Source organism: Dermacentor variabilis, chromosome 3, assembly GCF_050947875.1.
Source record: "Dermacentor variabilis isolate Ectoservices chromosome 3, ASM5094787v1, whole genome shotgun sequence".
In the NCBI taxonomy this organism is placed as follows: domain Eukaryota; kingdom Metazoa; phylum Arthropoda; class Arachnida; order Ixodida; family Ixodidae; genus Dermacentor; species Dermacentor variabilis.
In genome coordinates this window covers 8,561,724-8,588,750 of record NC_134570.1, presented here as the reverse complement: position 1 = coordinate 8,588,750, position 27,027 = coordinate 8,561,724, and the positions used below count along the sequence as shown (strand labels likewise).

Genomic DNA, 27,027 nt, shown 5'->3' with positions numbered 1-27,027 from the left:
TGGCACGGTCCATTTATGTTTTGGAGGATGGGGCCACAGAACACCTATATAAACTTAGAGAAGGGAAAGTGTAGCTTCCACAGTGCAATGGAAATAAGAATAGCGGTGTCACTGTAAACTAAGGTGTATGACCGAGAGATGGCGCTGACAAAAATAAAAACTAATATCATCATCATTACATAATAGCATTATGGCCACTGCGGTGGTGGCTGGTGGGGCTCGTCGAGCTGCTCGCTAGCTGGTTTTGGGCGTTTTGTTGCCACTTTCGGGGCGGTATTCGTGTGTACGGTACTCTATCATGACTACAGGTATCTTTATTATGTCGCCAGGTGACCGAGAGGCCTCAACTGGTAAAAAACACCCGAAACAAGTAAGCTTACATTGTTTATTGTCAATGGTGAATGAAGCAGTAGATGCTCACAGTTTTCGTACAGGTCAGATGGACTGAATGCTGTCGGTTACTAACTTTACAACCTACAGAAACACAGATAGTTATCTATTTAATGGAACTGAACACTAAAATGAAGCGAAGCTTTCTCGTCGTGTTTGGTGTGCCCGTACAGCAGGGAGAGCGATACTTCAGGCAGTGATATTTATGCTGGGCTAAAAATTACAGGGTTTTACATGCCAAAACCACTTTCTGATTGTGAGGCACGCCGTAGTGGGGGACTTCGGAAATTTCGACCACCTGGGGTTCTTTAATGTGCCCCTAAATCTAAGCACACGAGTGTTTTCACATTTTGCCCCCATCGAAATGCAGCCTCCGTGGCCGGGATTCGATCCTGCGACCTCGTGCTTCGCAGCCGAACACCACAGCCACTAAGAAATGCTGGGCTGGTATGCTGGGCTATCCACGTACTTGTAGTTGCATACAGTGCGACGTGATGTGTTTCATATTGTACATATATTGTCTGCATTCGACGAGTTCAGGTAGATTAAAAAAAAGAAACAAAACATGCTCGGCAAACATTTACTGTCAGCAAGATAAGCTCTAGCTGCAATGCCCCATTGTTTTGATAACACATAGGTGAGAGGCAAGTAGCGCAGGGGGAAAGAAATGTTGCGCTAATTTTACAGCACATTTTGTTTGCTCTTGATACTTACGCTTCACATTTAGTGTTCAGGTGTGACAGTAAAGGCTTTCACACAAATGGAGTAATCGTAGGAAAGCAAAGAATGTTATGGAGACAACAGTGTTTAGAAGGGCATCAGCAAATATTGTGTGAATAAACAAGGAAACTAAATAAACATAAACATAAGTATGCTCACGGATCCTTGGAAAATGCAATTTACAGTATCATGTTGAAAAAAAGAAACATCTTGGTTTGTGTATTCAAACAAGGCAAAGAGGTTGCAAAGTGATGAACACTTCAATTGAGTAAAAGATGTGAGCAAGGGAAGCCTCAGCCTTGATCGAACGTTTCAACAAGCAAACATACTTGTGAGGGCCGTGACGAAGACATGTTCCCATGCTGAGGCATCCCTTGCTCGTCTACTGTTGATTGGCTGAATGTTAAGTCAAGCCTACTTGGAGCATATTTCAAAAACTTCTTGGAAAGACACTGTGCTCAGTTTTGTCACTTGCTGTTTGAAGAGAAACAAAAATTGTTTTTAATTATTTGTCTGTTTGAGAAGTGTGGAGTAGGCCGATTGTGTGTATACATTTTCTAGCTGTCTCTTATGGTGCAGGGCTAGCCTATTTATTGATTTCATGCAAGCTGTACATGAACATTTGCAATTAACAAATGTAAAATAACGCACATATCCATATTTAATTCTAATCATAGCACTTGTCATGTTAACAACATTCCCTTAGATTTCGTCGTGTCATATAAATATCTTGCTGTACACATTACAAATAACTATATGTGGAACATTAATATAGATTAGGTCATTAATGAAGCTAATCACATGCTTGGGTACTTACGGCGCAACTTTTTCAAAGCACCGTCTACGCAAAAAGCACAGCTTTACAAGACTGTAATACGCTTGAAACTTGAATATGCATCTGCAACATGGGATCCCAGTCGTGTTAATCTTACTACTTCACCTGACCTAGTAAAGAATAACTCAACTTATTTTATTCTTTCTAATTACAACCGTACCGCAAGTATAAGCAGAATGAAAACTAACCTAGCACTTATTCAACTAACTAACCGCCGTAAAGTCACCCGTCTTTTGCTATTTCATTAAATTTTTCATCACACCACACTTCACGATGACTTCATACTGCAGCCTCAGTACATTTTAAAATGCGTCGATCATCGCAGTAATGTAGGAATTGATTCATGCTACACAAAGTCTTTCTTTCTATCTTTATCCTGTGTACATCTCAGGAATGGAACTACCTTCCCTTAAGTATTGCAGCTATCACCAATAACAAACTTTTTTGCAAAACATTAGCTCAAATTGTATAATCAAGAGAATTATTAAATTGCCAGAACTCAGCGCACTTGATTAATTGCTTTACTCTACTACTTTGTAACCACTCCCCTCTCTAATGCCATATGGCCCTGAGGGTATTTTAAATAAAAAATAAAATGAAGTGACTGCCAGTGTTTCAGTCATCATGGAGTATCACTTAAGATTGCACTGAGCACATTTGACCACATTAAAATTCTTTGCATTTTCATGTAACAAATTATTGACGTGAGGGAGCATGTGATACTTGGTGGTAACACCCATCAAGCTGATTTGTAAAGAGCAGATGATAGAGTTTGTGCATTAGCAAGTAAAAGCTTGCTATACTGTTTCTGTTCTGGTCACCATGGCTATAATGACTAGAAAAGAAACTACTTGGGACTCAACATGTTACTTCTCCGTTTGTCATAAAATGCTCTTAAAAGCAAGTAAGCTTGTACGCAAAATTTTAGCATTCCAGCTCAGTACGATACAAAATTGTAGACTGCTGCTTTCCTAATAGGGCTCACGCCCCTATATCTGGTAAACTTGCAAACATTTCAAGGTGAGGCACATAGTTCAAGAGGACCTGTTGTCATATAATGACCGTTGAGTTTCTTATGGCTTGGCATGGGCAGCTAGCAGACCATTAATCTCTCTTTTGTCTGTCTTCCTGAAAAGAGAAATGATGAAGCCATGACAAACATGCAAACAAGAAATGGTGAAATAAAAGTTAGACCAATAAATGAACAAGTCACGGCTCTAGTTGGTGTTCAGAAACATACATTGTGAGGATTTTGGCCTTTGATGTTACTGTCACTGGTGACCCATTAAGTGTCAGTTTGTACGTCCAGAGACAACAGAGTCCAAAGGGGTGAACAAGTGTGAGCAGCGTCTTGGAGGCTGGAGTCTAAAGAAAAAAGACTCTCAATCAGTATGGTGTAAGAGGGAGCGAGCTTGCAATCCATGTCTGACTAAGAATGGTGCACAAAATGCTCCATGACAGAAAAGCACACGCACACACAACACTGTTTTGCGTGTGAATTTCTTTCAATGGTGTCTTTGTGTGGGCTGTGCTTAGTGAAGCTTCGATTAGATGACCCTTTTTTTCTGCCAGATACAAGGTAATAAAAACCAGCCATATTATTCCATCTCAAATGCAACTAACCTAACTGTGTCACAGGAAGTACATTTGCCAGTATGTGCAGTGAACTTATCGCAGTGCATCATTTACGCAAGAACAACCAAACTATTTATTATTTATGCTGTACTCCGTGTTAGGAATTTTAGCAACGTGACAAAATAACAAGAGCCTCGTCTGAATTGTCTTTGAAGAGCAATAACTTTATAATCATTATTATTTTCCACTTTTACGAAATGACTACAGGAATCTGATTTATCCCTATTTCTCACAAGAAATTCAAAGTTGAAAATGCGAAGCAATGTTTTTTTACTCACCAGTGCACACGCCGAGAGATTGATTTGATTGAGGTTGATTGAGATTGAGGTTGATTTTTTGCCCTCTGTGGCAATCGCTGGAACTTGAGAGTGTTCGGGGCATGGTGGGGCGGCGTAGAGCTATGGGTGCAGCCCATTCATGTTCGGAGGGGTGGAAGGGCAACGGGAGAGAGCCGCACGCAGCAGTTGTTGGAGCAGCGGCCGATCATGCAGCGGCTCGAATTTCTCATTTTCTTTTTTTTTTTCAAGAATTTCGCATTTCACTACCTTTTGGCTTGGACACCCAGCAGCCAGACTTCATCGTTATAACCGATAATGCAGCATCAGCGCATTGTAGTAAGTGTGTTATTTCACTATAGAAAATATACAAAAGTGCAGCAGCTTCTCATTGTTATAACCGGTATATTGTTAAAACTGGAATAATTATAAGTGTGTTCGATTGCATATATATGTATTTATTTATTTCCTACATTTTGGCCGGAGTCCAGCCTTCATCGGGGAATACATGACATGGCAAGTCGTTGTGCTTAAAGGGACCTTGAAATAATTTTGAGGATTGTGTACGAATGTACTGATTTGTTAGAGTAGGTCCTTCTATCATTAATTGATACATCTAAGTGCTCCGCGTAAAGCGTGTAATTTATTACAAGGTTTTAAAAATGTACATCGCTGCTGATCGCAGCAAGCTGCTCGGCGGATTTTTCAGCCGCCCCTACCCATATGACGTAAATCACCCATATGACGTTATCAGGGCGAGCTATTCGATTGGCTGCCCAGGGCGTGTCATCGGTAATTTTTTCACCTTTATGGCAAACAAATGATGTTAGTAATAGTTGGAATGTAAGTTAATTTGTTTCTATAAAAAGAAAGTAACAGAAAGAGAATGCACAAGAACAACTTCTCACTACACTTAAGCACTTCCGGAACACAGCAAGCATCATCTGCTTGTGTTACGACATACCCCATTTTGATGAGAGCTCCGCAGTCAGAGTCGGTCTCAGACTTTTCGCAAGCACTATGATTCAACTTTGTTGCATTGTGGACTGCAAACGTAGCGACTGGCAATGTGTCGAGCTGCAAGATCGTGTCCCTCTGCAAGACAGCAGACGAGCGAACTGGCTGCTGCACATCGGACTGCCACTATCCGATCAGCGCCAGGATTTGCGCGTTTGCGGCCATCATTTTAGACCGGAAGATTACTAACGTAATAGCGTTTCGCGAGTCCGCTAATAGGGCAAACGCAAGCGCAAGGGGACAGGGTCTGGCCGCTTGACTGCAAACCATACACAGTAGCAGTAACGAAGTGTATTCTTCTTTGCTGCTGGTGTAAATCTTTCCCAGGTGTGTAATCATCAACATATTGTTTTTGTAAATGTTTAAAATGTTTTACACTTGGTTAGAGCAATATTAGCGCTCTGTTTGGCTGGTTAAGCGCTGCACCAACAAGTGTCTGGACCGTGCAGATCAATCAGGCCGCTCACGTACGTCTATGCTAAAGTTCCTTCATCAGCTTGAGTTTATGCCTCCAGCCATCTGCCGAAATGCCCAGCTTGCCTGTGGTTAACAGAATACCAGACACGTTCGGCGCTTCGACAGACTGCTCCAACACACGCTGCTTTGATAGCTCTTGCATGGGGTTGACTGCCAAGCAGCTGGCGGAGAGTTTGGAGAGGCTTTGCACGCTCGCTCCTAGAGAACCGGAAGTCAACGACATGACGTACCATCATGACGCAGAGCCAATGAAGGCGGAGCTTAGCCCTGTTTACTCGGCGAACGAGTTGGGGAGAAAATGCAAGACTGTGGAGGAGGGTAACTTGTAATCGGCCATAGCTCTCTTAATATGAGACGTTTCACACAAATTGTGGTGCGCATGATTAACTTTAGCTGTACTCTACGCGTGCACAAAACACACCCAAAAGGGCCACAGAATTTTCCAAATTATCGGGCAATCGGACAAAAAATTTGAATGAGAAAATTTGTTTTGATAAATTTGGGATTCGGCGACAAATGATACGGTTTCATGCCACGTACGTTGACGATATCTTCTCGGCGCTACGAATTAAGCGAAGCAAGAAACACTTTCGCGTGCACTAAGCCCCCACGGCTGATAGCATCACCCGCAATGGGACAACGCTATCGGGAGGGGCGTCGGCAGCGGGGAAAGAATACTTCGTCTGCCTCTCACTCCAACGGGTCACCGAGACTCAAGATTACACTACCTCCAATACTAAACGCGCGCTAAGACAGCCGCACGTTTAGCCGCCTACAATGTATTTACTAAGGTAATTGCAAACAGAATCAGGAACGCCTTAGACTTCTGTCAACCAAAGGACAAGGCAGGATTCCATAAAGGTTACTCAACAATAGACCCTATTCACACTATCAATCAAGTGATAGAGAAATGTGCGGAATATAACCAACCCTTATATATAGCTTTCATTGATTATGAGAAAGCGTTTGATTCATTCGAAACCTCAGCAATCATGGAGGCATTACAGAATCAGAGTGTAGATGAGCCGTATGTAAAAATACTGAGATATCTATAGCGGCTCCATAGCCACCGTAGTCCTCCATAAAGAAAGCAACATAATTCCAATAAAGAAAGGCATCAGGCAGGGAGATACGATCTCTCCAATGCTATTCACAGCGTGTTTACAGGAGGTATTCAGAGACCTGGATTGGGAAGAACTGGGGATAAGAGTTAATGGAGAATACCTTAATAACTTGCGATTCGCTGATGATATTGCCTTGCTTAGTAACTCAGGGGACCAACTTCAATGCATGCTCACTGACCTGGAGAGGCAAAGCAAAAGGGTGGGTCTAAAGATTAATCTGCAGAAAACTAAAGTAATGTTTAACAGTCTCGGAAGAGAACAGCAGTTTACGATAGGTAGCGAGGCACTGGAAGTGGTAAAGGAATACATCTACTTAGGACAGGTAGTGACCGCGGATCCGAATCATGAGACTGAAATAATCAGAAGAATAAGAATGGGCTGGGGTGCGTTTGGCAGGCATTCTCAGATCATGAACAGCAGGTTGCCATTATCCCTCAAGAGAAAAGTGTATAACAGCTGCGTCTTACCAGTACTCACATACGGGGCAGAAACCTGGAGGCTTACTAAGAGGGTTCTACTTAAATTGAGGACAACGCAACGAGCTATGGAAAGATGAATGACAGGTGTAACGTTAAGGGATAAGAAACGAGCAGATGGGTGTGGGAACAAAAGCGAGTTAATGACATCCTAGTTGAAATCAAGAAAAAGAAATGGGAATGGGCAGGACATGTAATGAGGAGGGAAGATAAACTATGATCATTAAGGGTTACAAACTGGATTCCAAGGGAAGGGAAGCGTAGCAGGGGACGGCAGAAAATGAGGTGGGCGGATGAGATTAAGAAGTTTACAGGGACAACATGGCCACAATTAGTACAACAGGGTGTCTACCAAGCTGACATGTCTAAATTCCCTGATTTTTCCAAGTTTTCCTTGAATGCCCTTGCAAAATTTCCTGAGTGATGCAGAACTATGTTTTATGTCAAGACGGGCTGAAACCATATCGCTCGATGCTGTCACTTTCTAGTAAACGTACAAAAAATTAAAAAACGACTTAGTCTAATTTGAATACTAAGGAGTAGTCTTTATTTTATTCAAAAAGAGAGTAGAAGGGAGGGGTCAGTAAAATGCACAGCAAATAAAATATCTTCGAAAAAATTGCTAATCGAGTCGGACATTCTCAAGTACGAATAAAAAGGAGATGCATACAGAAGCAAATATTTTCGAATATGAGCTATTTCTATCAACTGATAGCAAGCTCAGTGGTACAAGGTCCGAACTTTGTCACGATTGAGATTCTCTCTCCACTGCTCATAAGTCAATCTCAACTGTCCTGACATACTCTCATCCCGCGCATGATGCCTCAGTGTTGTGTTTCACTGCATTAAAGAGTTTATTTTCGTTTGGATGAGGGACGCCTGCATCTCGGCATCAGCCAACACTTTGTTTTTTTGAGCTCAAGCTCCTTCAAAATAGCATCAGCACGCTTCCTTTCCCGTTCAATGCTCAATGCTTAGGTCCTTCCTGTTCTTGTCATCCTTCCGTCACTCATTCGCCTCACAGACCACTTGAAGCATCTTCTTGGTCAGTTGCACAGTCCAGGTCTGCTTTTTTGAACTCCCTAGGGGCCACGAAAACGTCAGCAAAATTGGGCAGTTGGAAAAAATAAATGCACGTCATTTAGTGCCCTTAAAGGCTCAAACCGCCACAGGAGCATTCAAAAACGCTCTGAAGGCCTGCCGGTACACGTATTAGGCATATCAGTGCTCGTACTGTGACAGGAAATACCAAGTGCACGCGTGTGTAATTAAGAATTACATACTGTGTCCCATGGCAAAAGCCCCTTCCCATGCTTGTTATGCTTCACTGCAGCACTTTTACATATGCTTCACCAAGTAACATTTGTGTACGGAGGCGAAGCTGACTTTCGGAAACCGGCATTATGCAACGCACCGTGCTTTCCAAGCTTCTAAGCCAATCGCGAGGACCACAAATGCAGAGTTCGTGTCATTGCTGACAGCAGCGAATTCTTTCAATAAAAAACATGGCATCCAACGGCAAGAAGCTTCATAGCGAACATCAAAGCAGGTGGGCCTAGCATTGCCACTGTGGTGGCTACGGCTGCCAGCGGATCTGCGTGCGAGAGTGTCGGTTTGAGGCTGCAAAGTAATCAAAATGGCAGCGGTGGTGGCTTTGATTAATACCGTTTTGGGCCTGCGGTCATGGCAAAACCTCCGGAAAATCGCACGACGAAGGGTTCTTACGTCCGAAATTTTAGACGTTCTCATACACTGACTATATGGGGCACGTGGTGGTGCCGAGAAGCCGTCCAAATTATCGGGAATCCGGAAAGTCGGTCGTTGACTGTACACTGGCAACTCCTCCAGCCAATGACAGGGCGTCAAAGACGATTCATTACAATTCCTGTCTGTTCCTCGAGCCAGGATTACCCCGACTTTCGACCCTTTCAATAAAATTACAGCTGATTTTCCCTCGTAGAAGCACAAGTTCCCAGAGTTTTTCCAGACTACTCAAAATCCCTTATAATTCCCGGTTTTCCCGGTTGGTAGACACCCTGTACAAGACCGGGGTAGTTGGAGAAGTATGGGAGAGGCCTTTGCCCTGCAGTGGGCGTAACCAGGCTGATGACGACGAAGAAAGCTTACATGGTGCCACGCCGTCTCAGCACGCCCGCCCTTTGCACATGCGCCAGATTACCTTTAAAGCAGGGTGCGCGGCTGCGCATGTGCTCAGCTGCACTACAGCCATGCGCAGCCATAGCCGAGACGCGCACCAAAAATCAAAACGTGCACCAACTTACCCACCACTTTGCCCGCCCCCTCTTCACGCACACTCGATAGCGTTACCGCGAACTTGCTCCCCTCCCCCTCTTTCCCTTTGCTCTCGCGGGAAGGCGACACTCGTGAAGCCACCATCTTTCTCATCTCACCCTCACACACATTCACTCGCCCCTAAAGCACATGGTGGGAGGGGCGTGATAGGACCTTATCGCACTTGTACTTTACAGGGAACATGATGCATCTCTACTTTGCGGTCGCTCTTGTTGTGCGGTGCCCTATTTGAGAGGTGTGTTTGCAAGCAGCCGCTAGTGATCCAATCATTTGACAGTTCGCGCCCACGGAAGTTTCCATTTGTTGTCATGGCCTTCATTTGCGGTGGCAGTGAAATTTCGTTATATTGAAATCGCATACAAACACGTTTCGTTATATTGAGGTTGTAAATACATGGTGTTTTACAGACAAGAGGTTATGACAAGTTAAATACTTCGTTATGTTGAAGTTTATTACATTCAGGTTAAACTGTATTATGTAGATGGAATTTTCACCAAATTCCTGTAACTAATGTGATAGTTGAACAGTAAGCCTCAATTAAGATGTTGATCTCAGATTTCAAGCTCCTTATAAGATGCAGCTAGAGAAATGTCTTACGTGTGCTGTGGCAAAATTGGAAAGATGTTTTAATGTTTTTTTTCTTTATATTTTGCAAGTCTCGTAACTTTTTCAGAAATACAAAAATTTCTATACATGGGAGATAGAAGGACATGCCCACTGAACTTTCAATGCGAAAGTATCTTCAGCCAAAATGACTACTCATACATGCAATAAAAGAAAAAACAAACCAAACACACAGGGATTTATCTTTGGAATATAGTCTTCCAGCCAAGACCAAAACATGCAAAACAGAGGAGTAGGAGGAGGAGGAAAAAAAAAAGAATTATTTCAAAACCACCCACAGTCGTTAACATAAAGTTATGGAATATAAGGAACTTGTGCAAAACTTGCGCAAATAAATTAGGCAAGAACTTGCATTTCTCTGTGCAGTGCTTTAGGAGTAAGGTTTCGATGCTAGCGTCTTCACCTAGCCAACTAAATTCAATGATTCTACTCACTCGATAATCAACAGGTATTGTGTCACAACTTTGCTTTGAGTGTCCATGCTGCAAGAAAGGTGAAACAAACGTTAGCAGAAAAACTCCACAAGTAGCAATTATGTGTTCAGAAAGTGTCCTTTTAGAGCTGTACGAATGATGATGGCTGTATTCTTTTGTATGGTCCATGCATTGCTGTATAATGCTTTGTTACACATTCAGCATAAAAAATTAGAACTACTCAGAAGGTAAGTTTTGTACTAGGTTAGTCTAGCTGTTTAAAAAGTAACTTAAAAGCACACTCACAAAAAATTTTGTGTATATTTGTTTTTCCAGTACGATGAGGAGCTATTAATTCTGTAATCATAGTATAGAACATCTGCTTCAGCCCATATTGAGTAATTACAACTTATCCAGGTTTCAATTTTGAAGAGTATAAAGAGCACCATAGCAGTGGCACCCTTGCTAAACATAAAGCGCACGACCACATAGTGCCACAAAGCAGACATGAGTCATGCTCACACAGTCAGTGGGCTGGCCACGTACAAGTGCACTTGAGGGACCTTAAAGCAAAGCTTTTTCTGCCTACTTTCCCAGATCTAGCCCGGCTGCCTGGCCTGCTGGGTCCTGTTGGGTCAGTCGTTATCTTGGCAGATATATTTATGGATATATGAAACTCGAATGGGATCATGAAATAATTCAATATCAAGAATTCGAGATCGAAAATATGCTTATTTGAAGCTCATGTGAAAGCTTCGCAGATGTCAGGCAGTTTTCCAAGATCATAAAAAGCAGGGACTTGCCGATTTGATTATTCAAGGTCAAATGAACAAATAATTACTTTTTCATTTGCACACAAATGTCAAGTTACTCACGCTGCAGAGTAGTCGTTTATATGCTGATCGCAACACTAAAAAAGCTCACGTCACCCAGACACAAAACTGCACTGTGCCCCATGTGCATCAAAGTGCTTGCTTTCCATCTTTATTCAGGATAAGGCAGAAATAGATGCAGCACGGAAGCGTACCAGCCTGTATGAATATAAGCCGTGCCGCTATCAGCGCACTTGCACTCAAATCAGCCTAAAATGCAGGCCATTCACATGGGCATGTGCCAGTGGGTACGTGCCACTCTTCAATGAGCCTCTCCAACACAACTTGGGTCACTGTGTATTTGCCACTGGGTATGCGTGAACTTGATGACACCGCTGCCACATGGCGCAACGTATCAAGGGAGAAGCGCGAGAGAACAGCTCGGATGCAGTACACGCCTCGCACATCACATATTTCAGCTATTTGCGTACTTGGAGATTCATCGTAAATGAGTTCTGCTCGAATTTTTTTTCATTCTACTTGTGTCTGTGTTTGCACTCCCGCCTTCTAGTATCGTGAATGCTCTAGTATCATTTGTCTACAGAGCTAATACTCCTGTACCAATATAACAATTTGCAACAAAAGCTAAAGACACTGAGGTGACTTTTCATGTAAAGAAAGAAAGCAAACATTGCTGAGGTCTACCTGTATGAAAAATATGAAGGAAAAAAATGGCTTACAGCAACTGTTCCAAGTGGATACATTGCCTTGGGGTGGAAGCACACGTAGACTGTTGGATCATCCAGAAAATCGACAGAAATGTTTACCTGGGCAAGAACATTCACAAAAACAAATTAATATAATTGTTCTCAACATAATATGCAAGAATCCCTGTGCTACACAACAATTTAAAAAGCCTGCTTTTTCACGTCATGACCAAATATGCTCCGTAAGTGCATGGAAATAATGCAAGGGAGTGTGTGCCACTTTTTTTGGTATTTGGTATTTTATGAAAAGAATTTTATTCCCTCATCACAAGATGCAGCATTCAGTATACTTATGAACTCAATATCATAAGAAGAAGATGACATCACTGAACCACATTTTACAATGTGTTGTTTTAATAAACAACACAGATAAAGACAAAAAAACTTCCCATTTGTCTGCTGTTACTAAACAACATGAAAAGGTATTGGATATAAGTTTGCTTAGTTCAAATCATAGCGAAAATGAGAAACAAATCTCGAAAACAGCAGAAATTGTAAACACAGTTCAGCAACACAAAGGAAGTTCTGACAACGGCCAATGCAAAGAGTGAACAACAAAGTTGTTCTTTTTTTTACTTTTTTCTTATGGTGAATTTCACTGCCCATAACTCTGCACTGTTTAGTATTAAAGGGGTCCTGGACCACCCCTCGGGCTTGGTGAAATACCATAGTCCGAGGGTAGCATATGCTGTTGTGAACGTCTCAGGCAAGTTCAGCATTATGAAACATACCAGCCAAGTTCTGCTATCGTACGCAGTCCGTGAAGCTCGCAAGCGGAGCGCGAAGTCACCTTTCCCTCAAACGCTCTCATTTCAAAAACCCCACGAAACTCGCTCTTTTCTGTGTGCTCTATTTCGTCATAAAGCACACTCCAATACGCGGCTGCTATTGGTAGCTGCGCTCGGCTACACCGCAGCCGCTGCGAGGTGCCGCTACGAGTCCAGTGGCTAAGCGCACTGTGGCTCTCTGAGGACAGCCGCGTTTGGCTTACGTTTAGCGCGGCATAAGCACCAAATCGGAAATTTGAACTGCGCACCACAGTGACGTCTCCGTCGTAGCCTTCACAGTGCAGGGCATTGGAGGAGGAAGGGGAGCACAGCTGAGGCAGTGTTTGATTGCCGATTACTCCGCTTCTGCTGAACGCATTGGAGCACTTTTTGTGGCAAAGTGGTTCTGAAATAGCCTATCTTCACTTTAAATGTCTTTCTCCACTTCGATAAAAAGTGGTTCGGGCCCCTTTAACATTTTTTTGTGGCTCCATATGAACACACCTTCGTGAGGTACTTATGACAACTCCAAAGAGAGAAACTAAGCGATGATGCTGTGCCATGGCAACAGTTGAATTAACAGCCTGAACCAGCTTGTCCACTCTCACAAAAAATATCTGGGGTACTGAGTGCGCTTGCAACTTAAGAGAAATGCAAAAAAATGTGAAGGTGGAGTGGCAAAATTCATGAAGAGCCAATAGCAGACCTTTCATCCACTTAGCCAAATTTAGTGTTTCTGAATAAAATAAATAAATTATATATATATATATATATATATATATTAAATAATGGCCAGAAAAGCATGGAAAAATGATCTTCAATGTCAAGCCATGCATCTTTCATACTAACCTTGGCATTATCACACTTAGGGTTCACCACTCCCATTTTAACGCCATGCACTGTATCCTGCAGCCTTTCTGGTACATCTCCAGGGCTGCAAAGGGCACACAGAAATGGAAAGCTCTCAATGCGTGATTGCACTGGCATGATGACGCACAAAGAAGAAAAATTCGCATTCAAATTGCCACAAATCAAGCCTGTAATCCGTTACTTGAAAATGCAGCCAACTTGTTCTGACAAACTCAATGAAATGTGTTGGCAATCTCAGAGAGATGGAGAGAGAGAAGGATAAATGAAGGTCAGGAAGGTTAACAAGGACTAAGCCTGAGTAGCCTGATAGGCTACCCTGCACTGTGGGAAAGGGAGGAAAAGATTAGGAGAGAAATTACAGTGTTGATGTTGCCAGCATAGAGAAAATCTCCAGCACTGTATCACAGACGGTTGCTCCATTTGGTTGCCTTAAGAAATTGCAGCAGTGCTTTCATAGCATTTTGCAGCTGTGATATGTGGCAATGGTCCCAGGATCTTGTTCAATAAGAAATGCCTTCCATCCAGTGGGTTTAGAGTGGCGAGAGGGCAAAAGCCTTTCATTTTTGCAGGATGGGCAACAGCACAGGAGGTGTTCCATCTTGGAAAGCATATTTAGCGCCAGTGAACAAGGACAGAAGGTAGACGACACCACAATGCGCTAACTTCAACACTGTATTTTCAGGGAACAACCCCCTATATAACCTATGCACAGTGGTGGTACCTCATCCAAATCTTAACCATCCAAAAATGCCGTCTCCTTATCTAACAAGTTGACCGAAGGAGCACTAAGACACGTATCACTATTCCAACAGATAGCCTGAGCCTCTATAATCCCTTGCACATCTTTATCTTTGTGGTTCGCAAGAACCCGGCAGGACCCATACACCGGCCCACAGCCGCATTCCTGACAGTGAGTTGACAGATGACCGTATTGCTTATTTCTCACATTTAGACTATGTTCTCGTAACCAGTCATTAAGACACCTTCCCATTTGTCCGATGTATTTCTTCCTACAGGACAGCGGAAGCTCATAAACAGCTTCTACACAACCCACTGGTGCTTTATGATGATTCGTAGGGCATCCGATAGCTGGCTTATGGTACGGGTTTTCTGACCGACATATTTTTGCAAGTTTTTCTACCTATTTTTAGTCTTTTGCAACATGGAGATCAAAAAACAGATTCGAAAAACAGAAAAACAGAAACAAAAAACACATATCTATGTGGCCTTATTTGCAGTGTACTCTACATTCATAGAGTAGTTCTTTAGGCAGTGTGGTTTTTTGGACTTGCCAATAACCAGAATTTTTTATATTTTAGTTCTGTCCATATTACTACAGAACATAGCTGTAATACAAGCTTATGACTTTTTGCCTCTGCTGAAATCTTGACCAGCAAGGCAAAACGTTTTTCCAGGGAGCATTTTGAAAAATATTCCTGACTCATCCAGGTTGAAGACATCGCAAGCCTTCCTTCCTCTCAGCAATGTTTGCAATGTCCCGTCTTTCCACTTCCTTATGGCATTTTCGTCAGCAGCTTCGCTTTCGCCGCCAACAGCTTTGTAGCTGATTCCATGCCTACGCTTGAAGTGGTCGAACCATCCTTGACTGGCCTCAAACTCAATGCCAAGGCCAAACACAAGCTGCCTGGCTATGGCTTGAACCAAGGGTCCGCTGAGCGGCATGTTCTTGCTTCGTGCATCCTGTATCCACGGAAGAAGCGCTTTTTCTAAGGCAGGATGAGATGACTTACGCAGTTTCAATCTGCTTGCTCTGGTTGGCGCTTCTTTTAAGAGCTTCTCTCGTTGGGTCCAAATCCCGCTGACCGTCTTTCTGGACAACCCAAATTTCCAGGCGGCGTCAGCTTGCTTCATTCCGCACTTTATATCCGCAGTGATGTCCAACTTTTTTGCGACGGTCAGGAAAGTACAGCGCTTGACGGAGCTGTTCTCCATACTGACGCGGTGACAGCCAGGCAATGGCTGTCCACGTCGATGAAGCACGTGAAGATCAGTTGCACATGGATCAGTCAGACAACAGCACAACAGCCCATGGAGAAAGAAAATTGGAACAATAGGGCGATGGCAATGGCAATTTGGCTATACACTGCGGACTACTGTGGACAGAGGGTTGATAGGGTACCTGCAGGCTTGCCGGGCGAAGCAAAACTAGAAATAATGAAACTAAATAAAAAAATATACAGGGATGTATAAATGGTGAAAATTATGGGTAAAATAGACAATTTCTAAAAGCATAGCCTTTGAGATTTGTAGCTCGACTGCTGTCGTCCATAAAGACAACTGGCTTGGTTTTATTTAGACTTGGCTATTGTCTCGCTTTCAGCTGATTCTAGCTTGCTCAAGCCGACCTCGGAATCTCCGCTGCTTTGGTGGCAGTAGAGTTACTATATATGGCTCCAGTATGGAGCCATATATATATGCTCCCGTAGGGAGCATATAGAGTAACTCTGGGTGGCAGAGGCAATTACCGCCATCTATTAGGCGAGAGGGAAGCAAAACTTGTGTTTCGTTGACCTCTGAGATGTGTGCGCGCCGGCACGCATATTTTGGAGGTCATAGCTTCCTTTTTTTTTTTTTCGTGCCTCTCCCTGCAACTACGCTCCCTTCGTCACTCCCTTATCTTCCACTCTTTCCGGTCTTCGTGAATTGTAAAAAAAAAAGTGCAGCCCTTGCACGAGTCTATACGGTAATTGTCAAATCTGACAAATTTTCAGTGACCATTGCAGACAGTGCTAAATTTTTCTAGTAAAAGAATTCCCATGGAAATGTTGACCAACATAGAAAAACTGTCAATCAAATTGATCGATTTGATTAAGGAAAGTAACAAAATAGTTGAGAAAGGCTGCACTGAAGCCAGACGTACCTGAAAACAATGACCATTGGGTGATGGACAACAAGCTCACCAAGATACTGCTGCAGTTCTTGCACGATGCAGAGTTGGAAGCTTTTATTTAACTTTCTTTTATTCTTTATGCCTAGTAGCAAATCCTCCCAAAAGGAAAAGGAAATGAATATAGACAGTAAAGGAAAATAGATATAGGAGCAGCTCTCCACAGGAAGGGTAAGGTTGTGAGTGTAAAATAGTTAGTTAGTTAGTTAGTTAGTTAGTTAGTTAGTTAGTTAGTTAGTTAGTTAGTTAGTTAGTTAGTTAGTTAGTTAAATTGGGTTTATTGGCACAGAAGCAACTTAGGCTTTGCTGCGCCAGACACAGGGTGTTAGAAAGTCAATGATAGAAACAGTAAAACCAGCACTATTTAAAGTCTTTTGTGAAAGCCTAGTTCCCTTGAAAAATTCACACCTGCAAAAGGAACAAGTGAATCGTCTCCCAAAATGAGAGTGGGGTGTAGTGGCACTTGCAATACGTATAGATTGTGGGAGTGTTTCTATCTTTGTCTTTCGATATGTGGGCATGTAATTAGAATGTGCAGTACTTTGAGTGGTTCTTGACATTTGTCACACATTGGCTGTGTTTCCTTTGTGAGCAGATAATTGTGTGAGGTGTGTGTGCCCTATTCAGAGTCTGGATAATATCACCTCAGTGAAGCGTTCTTGGTGATAGCAGGCTTTTCATTCACTTAGCATCAGTTTGATGAGGTGCAATTTGTTATCATTCAGGTTCCACTGACACTGCCATTTGTTATTAAGTGCTCTGCAAACAGCTTGAAGCCTATCCTTAAAGGGCACCTTTATTTTAGATACGGTTTTGTATTTTGCATTAACAGCACACATATCCGCCTTTTCATTTCCACGGATTCTAACGTGACTTGCGAACTAGCAGAAACGAATTGAGTGGTTTTGATTTATGCGTGTGAGTGTGTGTAGGATGGTGCCGATGAGAGGTTCTTGCTCGGATTTTAAATTGCGGGTTTTAAGAGCACTTAAGGAGTCAGTGAAAATGACTGCTTTTTTGTGTTTTCTAGTTACAACTTCTTGCACTGCCATCCACAGAGCATAACATTTGGCTTGAAAACAGAACCGAATGGTAGGAGTCTAACAGTCCGTTCCCAGGTTCCCGATATGATATTGCTTCTCAAATAATTGTGTGTCTTTGAACTGTCTGTATAAAACTTGTAAGTGCTGTATGTGTTGTATCCACGCAAGCATATATGTGTGCGCCAAGCCAAAGGATCTGCTTCTCATGAAAGCAACAAATGAATAACTTTATTTCATCGCATTGAAGTATATATACAGGTCAGAAGATTACTTGTGGCACCATCCAGAAACAAACATTAAACTTAACATCTTCCCCTCTCATAAAACCAATCGCTAAGCTTAGAGTCTCTCATAAACTGATAACCATGCTGGTTCTCTTCTCTGCCTGGACGAGCGCTTCACAGTCGAAGGCGAACTAGGACCGAGTAGATTGCATCGCGCTGGCCGGACTCCTAGAACAGGTTCGGGCTGCCCAGGAAGTGCTCGCGTACCGGGCGGACTTCCACATAGTCCGGGACCGTCCATCGGCATTGCTCTGGCTGAACATCTGGATCACCTGGAAATTGTGCCGAGCCTCCTTGCACACCACGCTGTTCCGGCACATCAGGCCTTCTCTGCTGCAGCTCAGAGGAGGGGTAAACTGCTAAGTCAGGGCCTGTTGCTACGTCGTTAAAATGGGAAGCCAACTCAGATGTCGCAGTGCAAGTCACCGACTGCTCACGGTTCCAGGTACGGCCATCGTCCAGTTCATATGTGCCTTAATGCCAACACTTGACGACAGTGAATGGGTGTGAATAGCTGCAGGTGCCCTTAGGTACAAGACCTGGCAGCTTAACACATATGCATTGCCCAGGTATCATAGCATGTTTTTGCAGGCTCGTCGTCTATCCGTGTAACGCTTACTCTTCCGTTGATGCTTGGCTACCCTTTGGCGCAAAGCTTTAAGTTCCGTGCCAGGTTCCTGGGAAAACTTGCTAGTTTGGGAAATCCCCAAGTCAAGCTTTGTTTGCGCGTGCCAGCCACATAGAAGTAACGCAGGTTTCTGACCAGTCGTAGCATGTGGTGTGCAACGGTACACGCCAAGGTATTCTATAATGGCTTCTTGCAAGGGTTGATGCTCTTGTAAGCATACTTGTATATATTCTTTTAGCACTCATTAAATCTTTCCACTTGTCCTTTGGCTCGTGGATGATATACCACAGAAAAGGTGTGCTTGATCCCCCTGTTTTGCAAAAACTGCTCCAGCTTGTTGGAAGTGAACTGCGGCCTGTGGTTGCTGACCGGCTCGTCATGGTAGCCTTCCCAGCTGAACACACTCCGTAGGAAAGATGTTATTCTCGCAGTCATGATGTTGGGGTCAAAGCAGACTTCGGGCCATTTGCTGTAGTAGTCTACAAGCGTAATTGCAAAACAACATTCTGGCAATGCATTCACAAATAGACCCACAGCATCCATGCCCAACTTTTTCCATGATGCCACTGGAAACTTCACTGGTTGTAAGGGTGGCACAACTGGCTTTGCAGTCTAGTGTACGGACTGGCAGACATCATCATCATCAGCGTGTTTTATGTCCACTGCAGGACGAAGGCCTCTCCCTGTGATCTCCAATTCTACCTGTCCTACGTCAACCGACTCCAACTAGCGCCTGCGAATTTCCAAATTTCATCGCTCCACCTAGTCTTCTGCCGTCCTCGACTGTGTTTTCCTTCTCTTGGTACCCATTCTGTAACCCTAATGCTCTAACAGTTATCTAACCGGCGCATTACATGACCTGTCCAGCTCCATTTTTTCCTCTTGATGTCAATTAGAATATTGTCTATATCCGTTTGCTCTTCGATCCAAACCACTCCCTTCTGTCTCTTAACATTATGCCTAGCAATCTTCGTTCCATCACTTTTTACGCAGTCTTTAACTTGTTTTCAAGCTTCTTTGTCAGTCTCCAAGTTTCGGCCCCATATGTCAGTACTGGTAAAATGCACTGATTGTACACCTTCCTTTTCAATGATAATGGTAAGCTTCCAGTCAGGAGCTGACAATGTCTGCCGTATGCGATCCAACCCATTTTTATTCTTCTATATATTTCCTTTTCATGATCAGGGTTCCCTGTTATTAGTTGACATAGGTAAACATACTCCTTTACAGACTCTGGAGGCTGACTGGTGATCCTGAACTCTTGTTCCTTTGCCCAGCTATTCATTATTATTTTTGTCTTTAGCACATTAATCTTCAACCCCACTCTCACACTCTCTCTGTTAAGGTCCTCAATCATTTGTTGTAACTCGTCTGCATTGTTGATGAATAGAACAATGTCACCGGCGAACCGAAGGTTGCGGAGATATTCGCCGTCGATCTTTACTCCTAAGCCTTCCCAGTTTAGCAGCTTGAATACTTCTAAGCATGCTGTGAATAGCATTGGAGAGATTGTGTCTCCCTGTCTGACCCCTTTCTTTATAGGTACCTTCCTGCTTTTCTTGTGTAGAATTAAGGTGAGTGAGTGAGTGAAATAACTTTATTTCGGTCCAGAGAAGACGCAGGGAAGACCCCGCGCCACCCGGCTAGTCCCACGTAGGGACCGCCAAGCCGAGCTTGACGGCCCGATTGCGGGCACTCTGGACGGCCAGGGTTTGGTCGTTGAGTTCGGGGCTGCTCAAGAGCGCAGCCCACCTATCCTCGCTGAAGGAGGAGCCAATAGCTTCACACTCCCACAACACATGGTCCAATGTTGCCCTCAGTCCACAGGCAGGGCAGTCCGCACTGGGATATCTTTCAGGGTATATGGCATGAAGAACCGCGAGGTTCGGGTACGCACGGGCTTGTAGAAGCCGAAGGGTAACCGCCCGCGCCCTGCATAAGGCGGGGTGCGGGAGGGGGAATACCCGTCTTGACAGATAGTAGTGTGTGGTGATTTCATTAAATGTAAGCAAGGGTTCCCCGCGGGGCTGGGGGACTGCTGAGGCGGCGCGGTCAGTGAGTCCTCGCACGGCCTCGTGTGCGCCCTCGTTAGGGTTAGAGGGAGAACCCTCAATCGACCCCAAGTGAGCGGGAAACCAAAAGAGAGAATGCGGAGAGATACTTTTGGCGCTTTGGAGATTGCGGAGGGCCTGGGGGGAGACCATACCGGTTTGGTAGGCCTTAATGGCTGCCTTTGAATCACTATATATTGCCTCTCTGCGACCATCGAGCACAGCCAGCGCGATTGCAACCTGCTCGGCTACCACGGGCCTCGAAGTGCGTACCGTAGCGCAGCAAGTGAGCCTTGAATTGGAGTCTATGATGGAGACGGCGAATGCCTCTTGTTGGACATATGCCGCGGCATCAACGAAGCTTGCTTCAATGCGGCTATTGCGGACATGCTCGAGTAGAGCTGTACCCGTGGCCCGACGTCTGCCGACGTTGTTTGCGGGGTGCATATTGCGGGGAAGGGGCGTGATGTGCAGGTGAGACCTGATGTCGCTGGGAATCCGCACGGCATCGGGGCACTGGTCGACAGGATTGAGGCCCATCTCGCCGAGTAACTTGCGGCCCGTCGGGGTGCCGGATAGCCTGAGCAGCTGTGAGTGCTCTTGTGCCTCGATAATTTCTTCGAGCGTGTTGTGGACTCCGAGCTTCAACAGGTTTTCGGTGTGGGTGCTTGCAGGTAAGCCGAGGGCGAGCTTAAAGACCTTTCTGATGAGTGAATTGAGCTTGTTCCTCTCTGCAACATGCCAATTATAATTAAGGTAGCTGTAGAGCCTCTGCAAATATTTTCCAAGGTCTTTATGTAAGCATTCTGTACTCCTTGATTACGTAATGCCTCTATGACTGCTGGTATCTCTACTGAGTCAACTGCCTTTTCGTAATCTATGAAAGCAAAATAGAGAGGCTTATTGAACTGTGCGGATTTCTCAATAACTTGATTGATGACATGGATGTGATCCATTGTAGAGTATCCGTTCCTGAAGCCAGCCTGTTCCCTTGGTTGACTAATGTTCAGTGTTGCCCTTATTCTATTGGAGATTATTTTGGTAAATATCTTATATATTACTGGGAGTAAGCTAATGGGCCTATAATTTTTCAATTCTTTAACGTCTCCCTTTTTGTTGATTAGTATAATGTTTGCATTCTTCGAGTTATCTGGGACCCTTGCAGTCGATAGACACTTCGTATAAACAGCTGCCAGTTTTTCAATCATTATGTCTCTTCCATCTTTCATTAAATCGATTGTTATTCCATCTTCTCCTGCTGCTCTTCCTCGTTTCATGTCTTGCAAGGCCCTTCTGACCTCATCGCTAGTTATAGGAGGAGTTCCTGTATCTTGTTCATTACTGTTTCAAACTGAGGTATCCTGACTCCTCTGGGTACTGTACAGGCCAGTAGAGAATTCTTCCGCTGTTTTTACTATATCTTCGAGATTGCAACCTGGCAGACAACACAGGCCTTAACCATTTTTTCCACTTGCCTATTCAGTCCCGGCCACCAGTATTGATCGCAAAGCCTTTGCTTTGTCATGCAGATTCCTGGATGCAACTCATGCGCCGCCTTCATGAGATGGTACTGCAGGGATGACGGAACCACGAACTGGTCATCCCAAAGGAGTAGACCGTCCATGACAGACAATTCGTCTCAGATAAGGTGGAAAGGGACAGCTTCGAAAGGCAGAGATTTACTTGATGGCCATGCTGACGTCGTGCAGCCGACGATCATCTGTAGCACGGGATCCTGCATGGTCTCAGTGATGAATTCTTGATGGGTCACGCATGGTGAAATGAGACATACTGTTTCTTCCGCCACTTCATGTTCTGTTTCTTGAACTTGTCCTTGCTGTGGCATTCTGCAAAGAGCATCTGCTGTAGCATTCTCTGAGCTTTTCTTGAATTCAATCTGATAGTTGTAGGCTAGCAGCCTTGCATGCCACCTAGCGATCCTGAACGGTCGCCGACCAACTCCTTTAGTACTCATAAATGTCAACAATGCCTGGTGGTCCACGCACAGAATGAATGGGCGGCCCTACAAGTACACTCTCCAATGCTCACTAGTCCACATACATGCTAGGGCTTCTAATTCGCCTATTGAGTACTTCTTTTCTTGGTCTGTCAGCTATTTGGAAGCAAAAGTGATGGTGACCAATTCCTTGCCTTGACACTGCTGAAGTACTGCTCCTAGGCTGACAGTGGATCCATCAGTGGTAACAATTGTTTCTAGAGCCGGGTCAAACAACTTTAAGCATTTGCTTGTCAATAGTCGTTTCAACTCCTCAAAGGAAGCTTGCCTTCTTATGTCCCAGACGAATGGCGTATCCTTTTGTAGCAGCTCTCGGAGCGGCTCGAAAACTTCTGTGTAACATGGAATGAATTTTGCACAGAAACCGACCATGCCCAAAAATGAGCAAAGTGCATCTCTACTGGCTGGTGCAGGTGCATTCTGTATGGCAGCCAAGTTGTTTTGCAGTGGGTGAATCCCTTTATTACTCACTAGTGTCCCAAAACAGCAGTTCCGTTGTCCTGAAAATGCATTTGTCATTTAGCTACAGCCCGCCCTTGTCAATGCCCTGTAAAACTTGCTGCAGCTTTACGTCATGTTCTTTGAGCATGCTTCCAAACACGATAATATTGTTTATATAACAAAGCACTTTCTTGCAGAATTTCAACCATCATTTTTTTGGAAACAGATGGAGCAGATGCAAGACCAAAATACATTCGCTTGAACCTGTAGAGACCTTGGTCTGTTATAAAGGATGTCAAATCCTTACTTTCTGGGGCGAGGGCGACCTGATGGTAGGCTGTGGCCAAATCCCATTTGGAGAAGTGCTTCGCACCATGCAGCTTATTGAATAGTTTGCCGGTGTGTGGGAGCAGAAACTTGTCAACAACAACTGACTTATTTGGCTCACGCAAATCAACGCAGAGACTTGTCGAGCCGTTCTTTTTCTGCACAACCACCACTGGGGAAACCCATCAAGAGTTGTCAATTTCCTCGATGATGCCCTCTCTCTCAAGCCAAGTCAATTCTTCAGCAACCTTGTCCCTCACTGAGAATGGCAAACAGCTCAGCTTAGGAGCGACAGGTTTGGCATACTCATGGATTCTTACTTTATGCATGAAGTTTTTAGTGCACCCAAGCTCACCATCAAATAAGTGTGAAGAGTCGGTGGCAACATTAGCCGAGAGTCCATCAGGCCCTTGACAAGTGTGAAGTCAATGCAGAGACCCATCATCAATTTGCAGTTGTAAAGCCACCACAGCGTCTAGGCCCAGGATGTCGGTCCCAGTCCCTTCTGGAACTACATAGAATAGCAGTACAGCCTGACGGTTACTGAATGCAACTGAAGCAAGGAACCAACCCTAGACAGGTATGTGGCGGTGCGAGAAGTCGAATAGTGCTGCGGTCGAAGATTGCAGAGAAACGGAAGACCGGAGCTTCTCGTAGCTGGCAGCAGACAATATAGACACTGCAGAGACGGTGTCCACTAACACAGATATTGTAACGCCGTGTACCTGTACGTTAATGTGCACACCTGTTCCGCCCTTGTGGCCCAAGTGCAATACAGTCAGGACCTTTAGAGCATCATCGGTTACAACTTCTCAAATAGCAAGGGTTCTGTTTGCTTGCTCACTATGGCTCCCTCGTTCAAAATGGCCCATCTTTCCACACTTTCTGTACCTCTTATTTCTCACCCTGCAGGCGGTGGAACTTGCAATGTGACGATGGGAACCACAGTAGAAGCACGGCTGGGGTGCAAGTGGTGGCTGATAGGCCCCTGTGGCTTGTGTGCGAGTTCTGTCAATGCTGCAGACGTCGGCTGGTGACTATAGTTCCCTGCAGTATTGCCCTGTTGCATCAAAGCTTCCACCGATGGTTACGGCGAGGTCCAAGGTCACAATTGCTCTTGTAGCGAACGCTGGTTTGTTTTTGCCACCATTGGTCCCGGATGAAATAGTCTGCCTGAGACCTAAAGTCGCGTGAAGCTGCTACCTCACGTAGGGCTGTAACAAAAGCATCCTCCACCGATTCACCCTGCAATCGGGTGCACAGTACAAAACAGTGCCTTTCCACTGCAACGTTGGTGACGGTGGTGAATGCTTACGCTCAATGCTTACTTCAAGCATTGAGCGTTACGAGCGCAGTCACATATTCTTCAGTCTCACTTGTACCATCCTTCACCGCAGCTGACATATTTGGTTCTTCCAGCGCATGTGGGCTCTGCTTGGCCGGCAATGCATAAAAAATTAGCTGGCCTCCTGCCCCTAGACAATGTAGAAGAAGAGCCTTGCGGTGGTCAGTCGAGTGGGTATCGCTGCCCAATGCCAGAAGATAATTATGGAACATCCAACACCATTGGTTCCAAGGGACGACGGGTTTCTCTGGTGCTGACAAGAATGCTGGTGGCTGCAGCAGGCTCATCTTAGAAACTTGTAGCCAGCTGTTTTGTTATCCTCATCACCGTCTGTTGTATCTGCGCATGCGTCTATGTGTGCGACGAGCCGAAGGATCTGCTTCTATCGAAAGCAACATATGAATCCCTTTATTTCATCGCACTGAAGTATATATGGTGGTGCCATACAGAGACAAACATTAAACAGTATGTTTTTTGTACTGTGCGGAACTCTTGTATTATGTGCTCCTGTAGGGTATCCTGCTTCCTAAGGTGTGTCAGTGAGAGATATAGAAATCGTGTATAGTCGCACCGGGAAGCCAATCTGGATGGCTTATCTGCAACATGAAGTGCCTCTTTTGGGATATCGCACTCGCGACACTTTTCTTCATGCCGAAGTACGAGAGGTTTGATGGCATGTGGTTTATTCGCATAGTGTATTCGTATGTTACAGTGGGTAACAATGTCATAGTACATATATCCTGCTGATGATTGAACTCTGAGAATGTGAGTAAGCACGAGTTGTGTTCTTCTTTGTTCCAGAGATGGCTCGTTAGTTTCTGCATATAAACTAGCAACAGGGCAAGTTCTGTAGGCGCCAGTTGCTAAGCATAGCCCTAGACAATGTACTAGATCTAGTCCCCTTAGACAGGACTATCTGGCTGACCCATAGACTACACCACCGTAGTCTATGTTGCTTCGCACTAAAGATCGGTACATATGCAGAAGGCATTCCCGGTCAGAGCCCCAGTGTTCCGGTGACAAGACACTGGTACAGCCACCCTGATTTTTAATAATATAGCGCGAGCGTCGACTGAACTGCTGGTGAGCGCCTTATAACGGCGATAAGCGTGCAACAAGGCGAGAGTTCGCGCACGAGCCTTGTTGCCTTGTTGCACTCGCCTTGTTGCACGCTCTTGTTGCACGCTTATCGCCGTTATAAGGCGCTCACCAGCAGTTCAGTCGACGCTCGCGCTATATTATTAAAAATCAGGGCGGCTGTACATTCAGTACATTCAGTGCATTGTTCACTCTAATTTTCAAACTGTTTATGTGTGCTAGAAAGTTTAGCTTCTTATCAAACATAATGCCCAGAAACTTGAGTCCTTTTTAACTGGTAGGGCACACTGGTGCATCTTCAGGACAGGGTCTGCATATAAGCGCCTTTCTTTTGAAAAAAACCACAGCGACTGTTTTTTCGGTGTAGAAACAAAAGCAGTTTTTGACTGCCCATTTTGCGAGTTTATTTAATGTCATTTGAACTTGTTGTTTGTAGGTTACTATGTTTGATCCTCGGCACACAATTTGGAGATCATCAACGTATGATGAATGCATGAGAGAAGATGGAATTATTCTTTTTAAGAAGTCCATTTTCAGAACGAATAGGGTTGTGCTTAGTATATATCCCTGTGGCACACCATCTTCCTGGACAAATACACGTGAAAACGCTGTTCCTAGATGGACTTGAAATGTTCGATAAGACAAAGTTGGCTAGACATTTGAGTGTTTTTCCACGGATCCCTAGATCCGCCAGATCTCTTAAGACGCCAAATCTCCAAGTAGTGTCGTACGCCTTTTCCAGGTCAAAGAAAACTGTAAGGCAGTGTTGTTTACGTAGAAAAGCATTCTGTATTTTATGTTCCAGTCAGACAAGGTGATCAGTTGTTGAGCAGTTATTTTTATAACCGTATTGGTGAATGTCTAGTATATTTTGTGTTTGTAGAGTGAAAGCCAGCCTTGTATTCACGATGCTTTCATAGGATTTTGCTAAACAGCTTGTGAGGGCAATGGGCCAGTAGCTTCGGGAGATGCAGGCGGCTATCTGGCTTTCAGGAGAGGTAATGTGATTGGGTTTTTCCATAATTTTAGGATTATGCCTGTATCCCATACTTTGCTGAGAAATTCTAGATGAGCTTTAACAGATTCAAGTGAAGGGTGGGAAGGCATTGAATAATGAATGCGGTCATGGCCGACGGCAGTTTTTTGCCAGCAGAAAGTACGCCCTTTAATACATGAAGTGTTAGGGGAGCACTGTAGGGTTCATTTGATGTCCCTGTAATGGGCAATCTCAGTTTCTCTTCAGACTGTTTGTGCTTTAGAAATGTGTCAGAGTAGTTGGCTGATCCAGAAACAGTATAAAAGTGTTCACCTAGTACGTCAGCTTGTTCTTGTAGAGTTGTCGGTATACCTGGAACTGTGAGTAAAGGTAC

At 44.3% G+C, this 27,027-nt stretch overlaps 1 protein-coding gene across 6 annotated transcripts in view; it reads right to left on the bottom strand.

Annotated features, from left to right (window-relative positions):
- LOC142575120 (uncharacterized) overlaps window positions 1-27,027 on the bottom strand; it is a 132,006-nt gene that overhangs the window by 94,638 nt on the left and 10,341 nt on the right. For all 6 annotated transcript variants that reach the window (XM_075684127.1, XM_075684130.1, XM_075684128.1 and 3 more), the window contains 3 exons: window positions 13,495-13,579; window positions 11,852-11,938; window positions 10,321-10,368 (listed from right to left, as the gene is read on the bottom strand). In XM_075684127.1, the coding sequence (XP_075540242.1) occupies window positions 10,321-10,368; window positions 11,852-11,938; window positions 13,495-13,579 (220 nt within the window). The remainder of the gene's footprint in view (window positions 1-10,320; window positions 10,369-11,851; window positions 11,939-13,494; window positions 13,580-27,027) is intronic.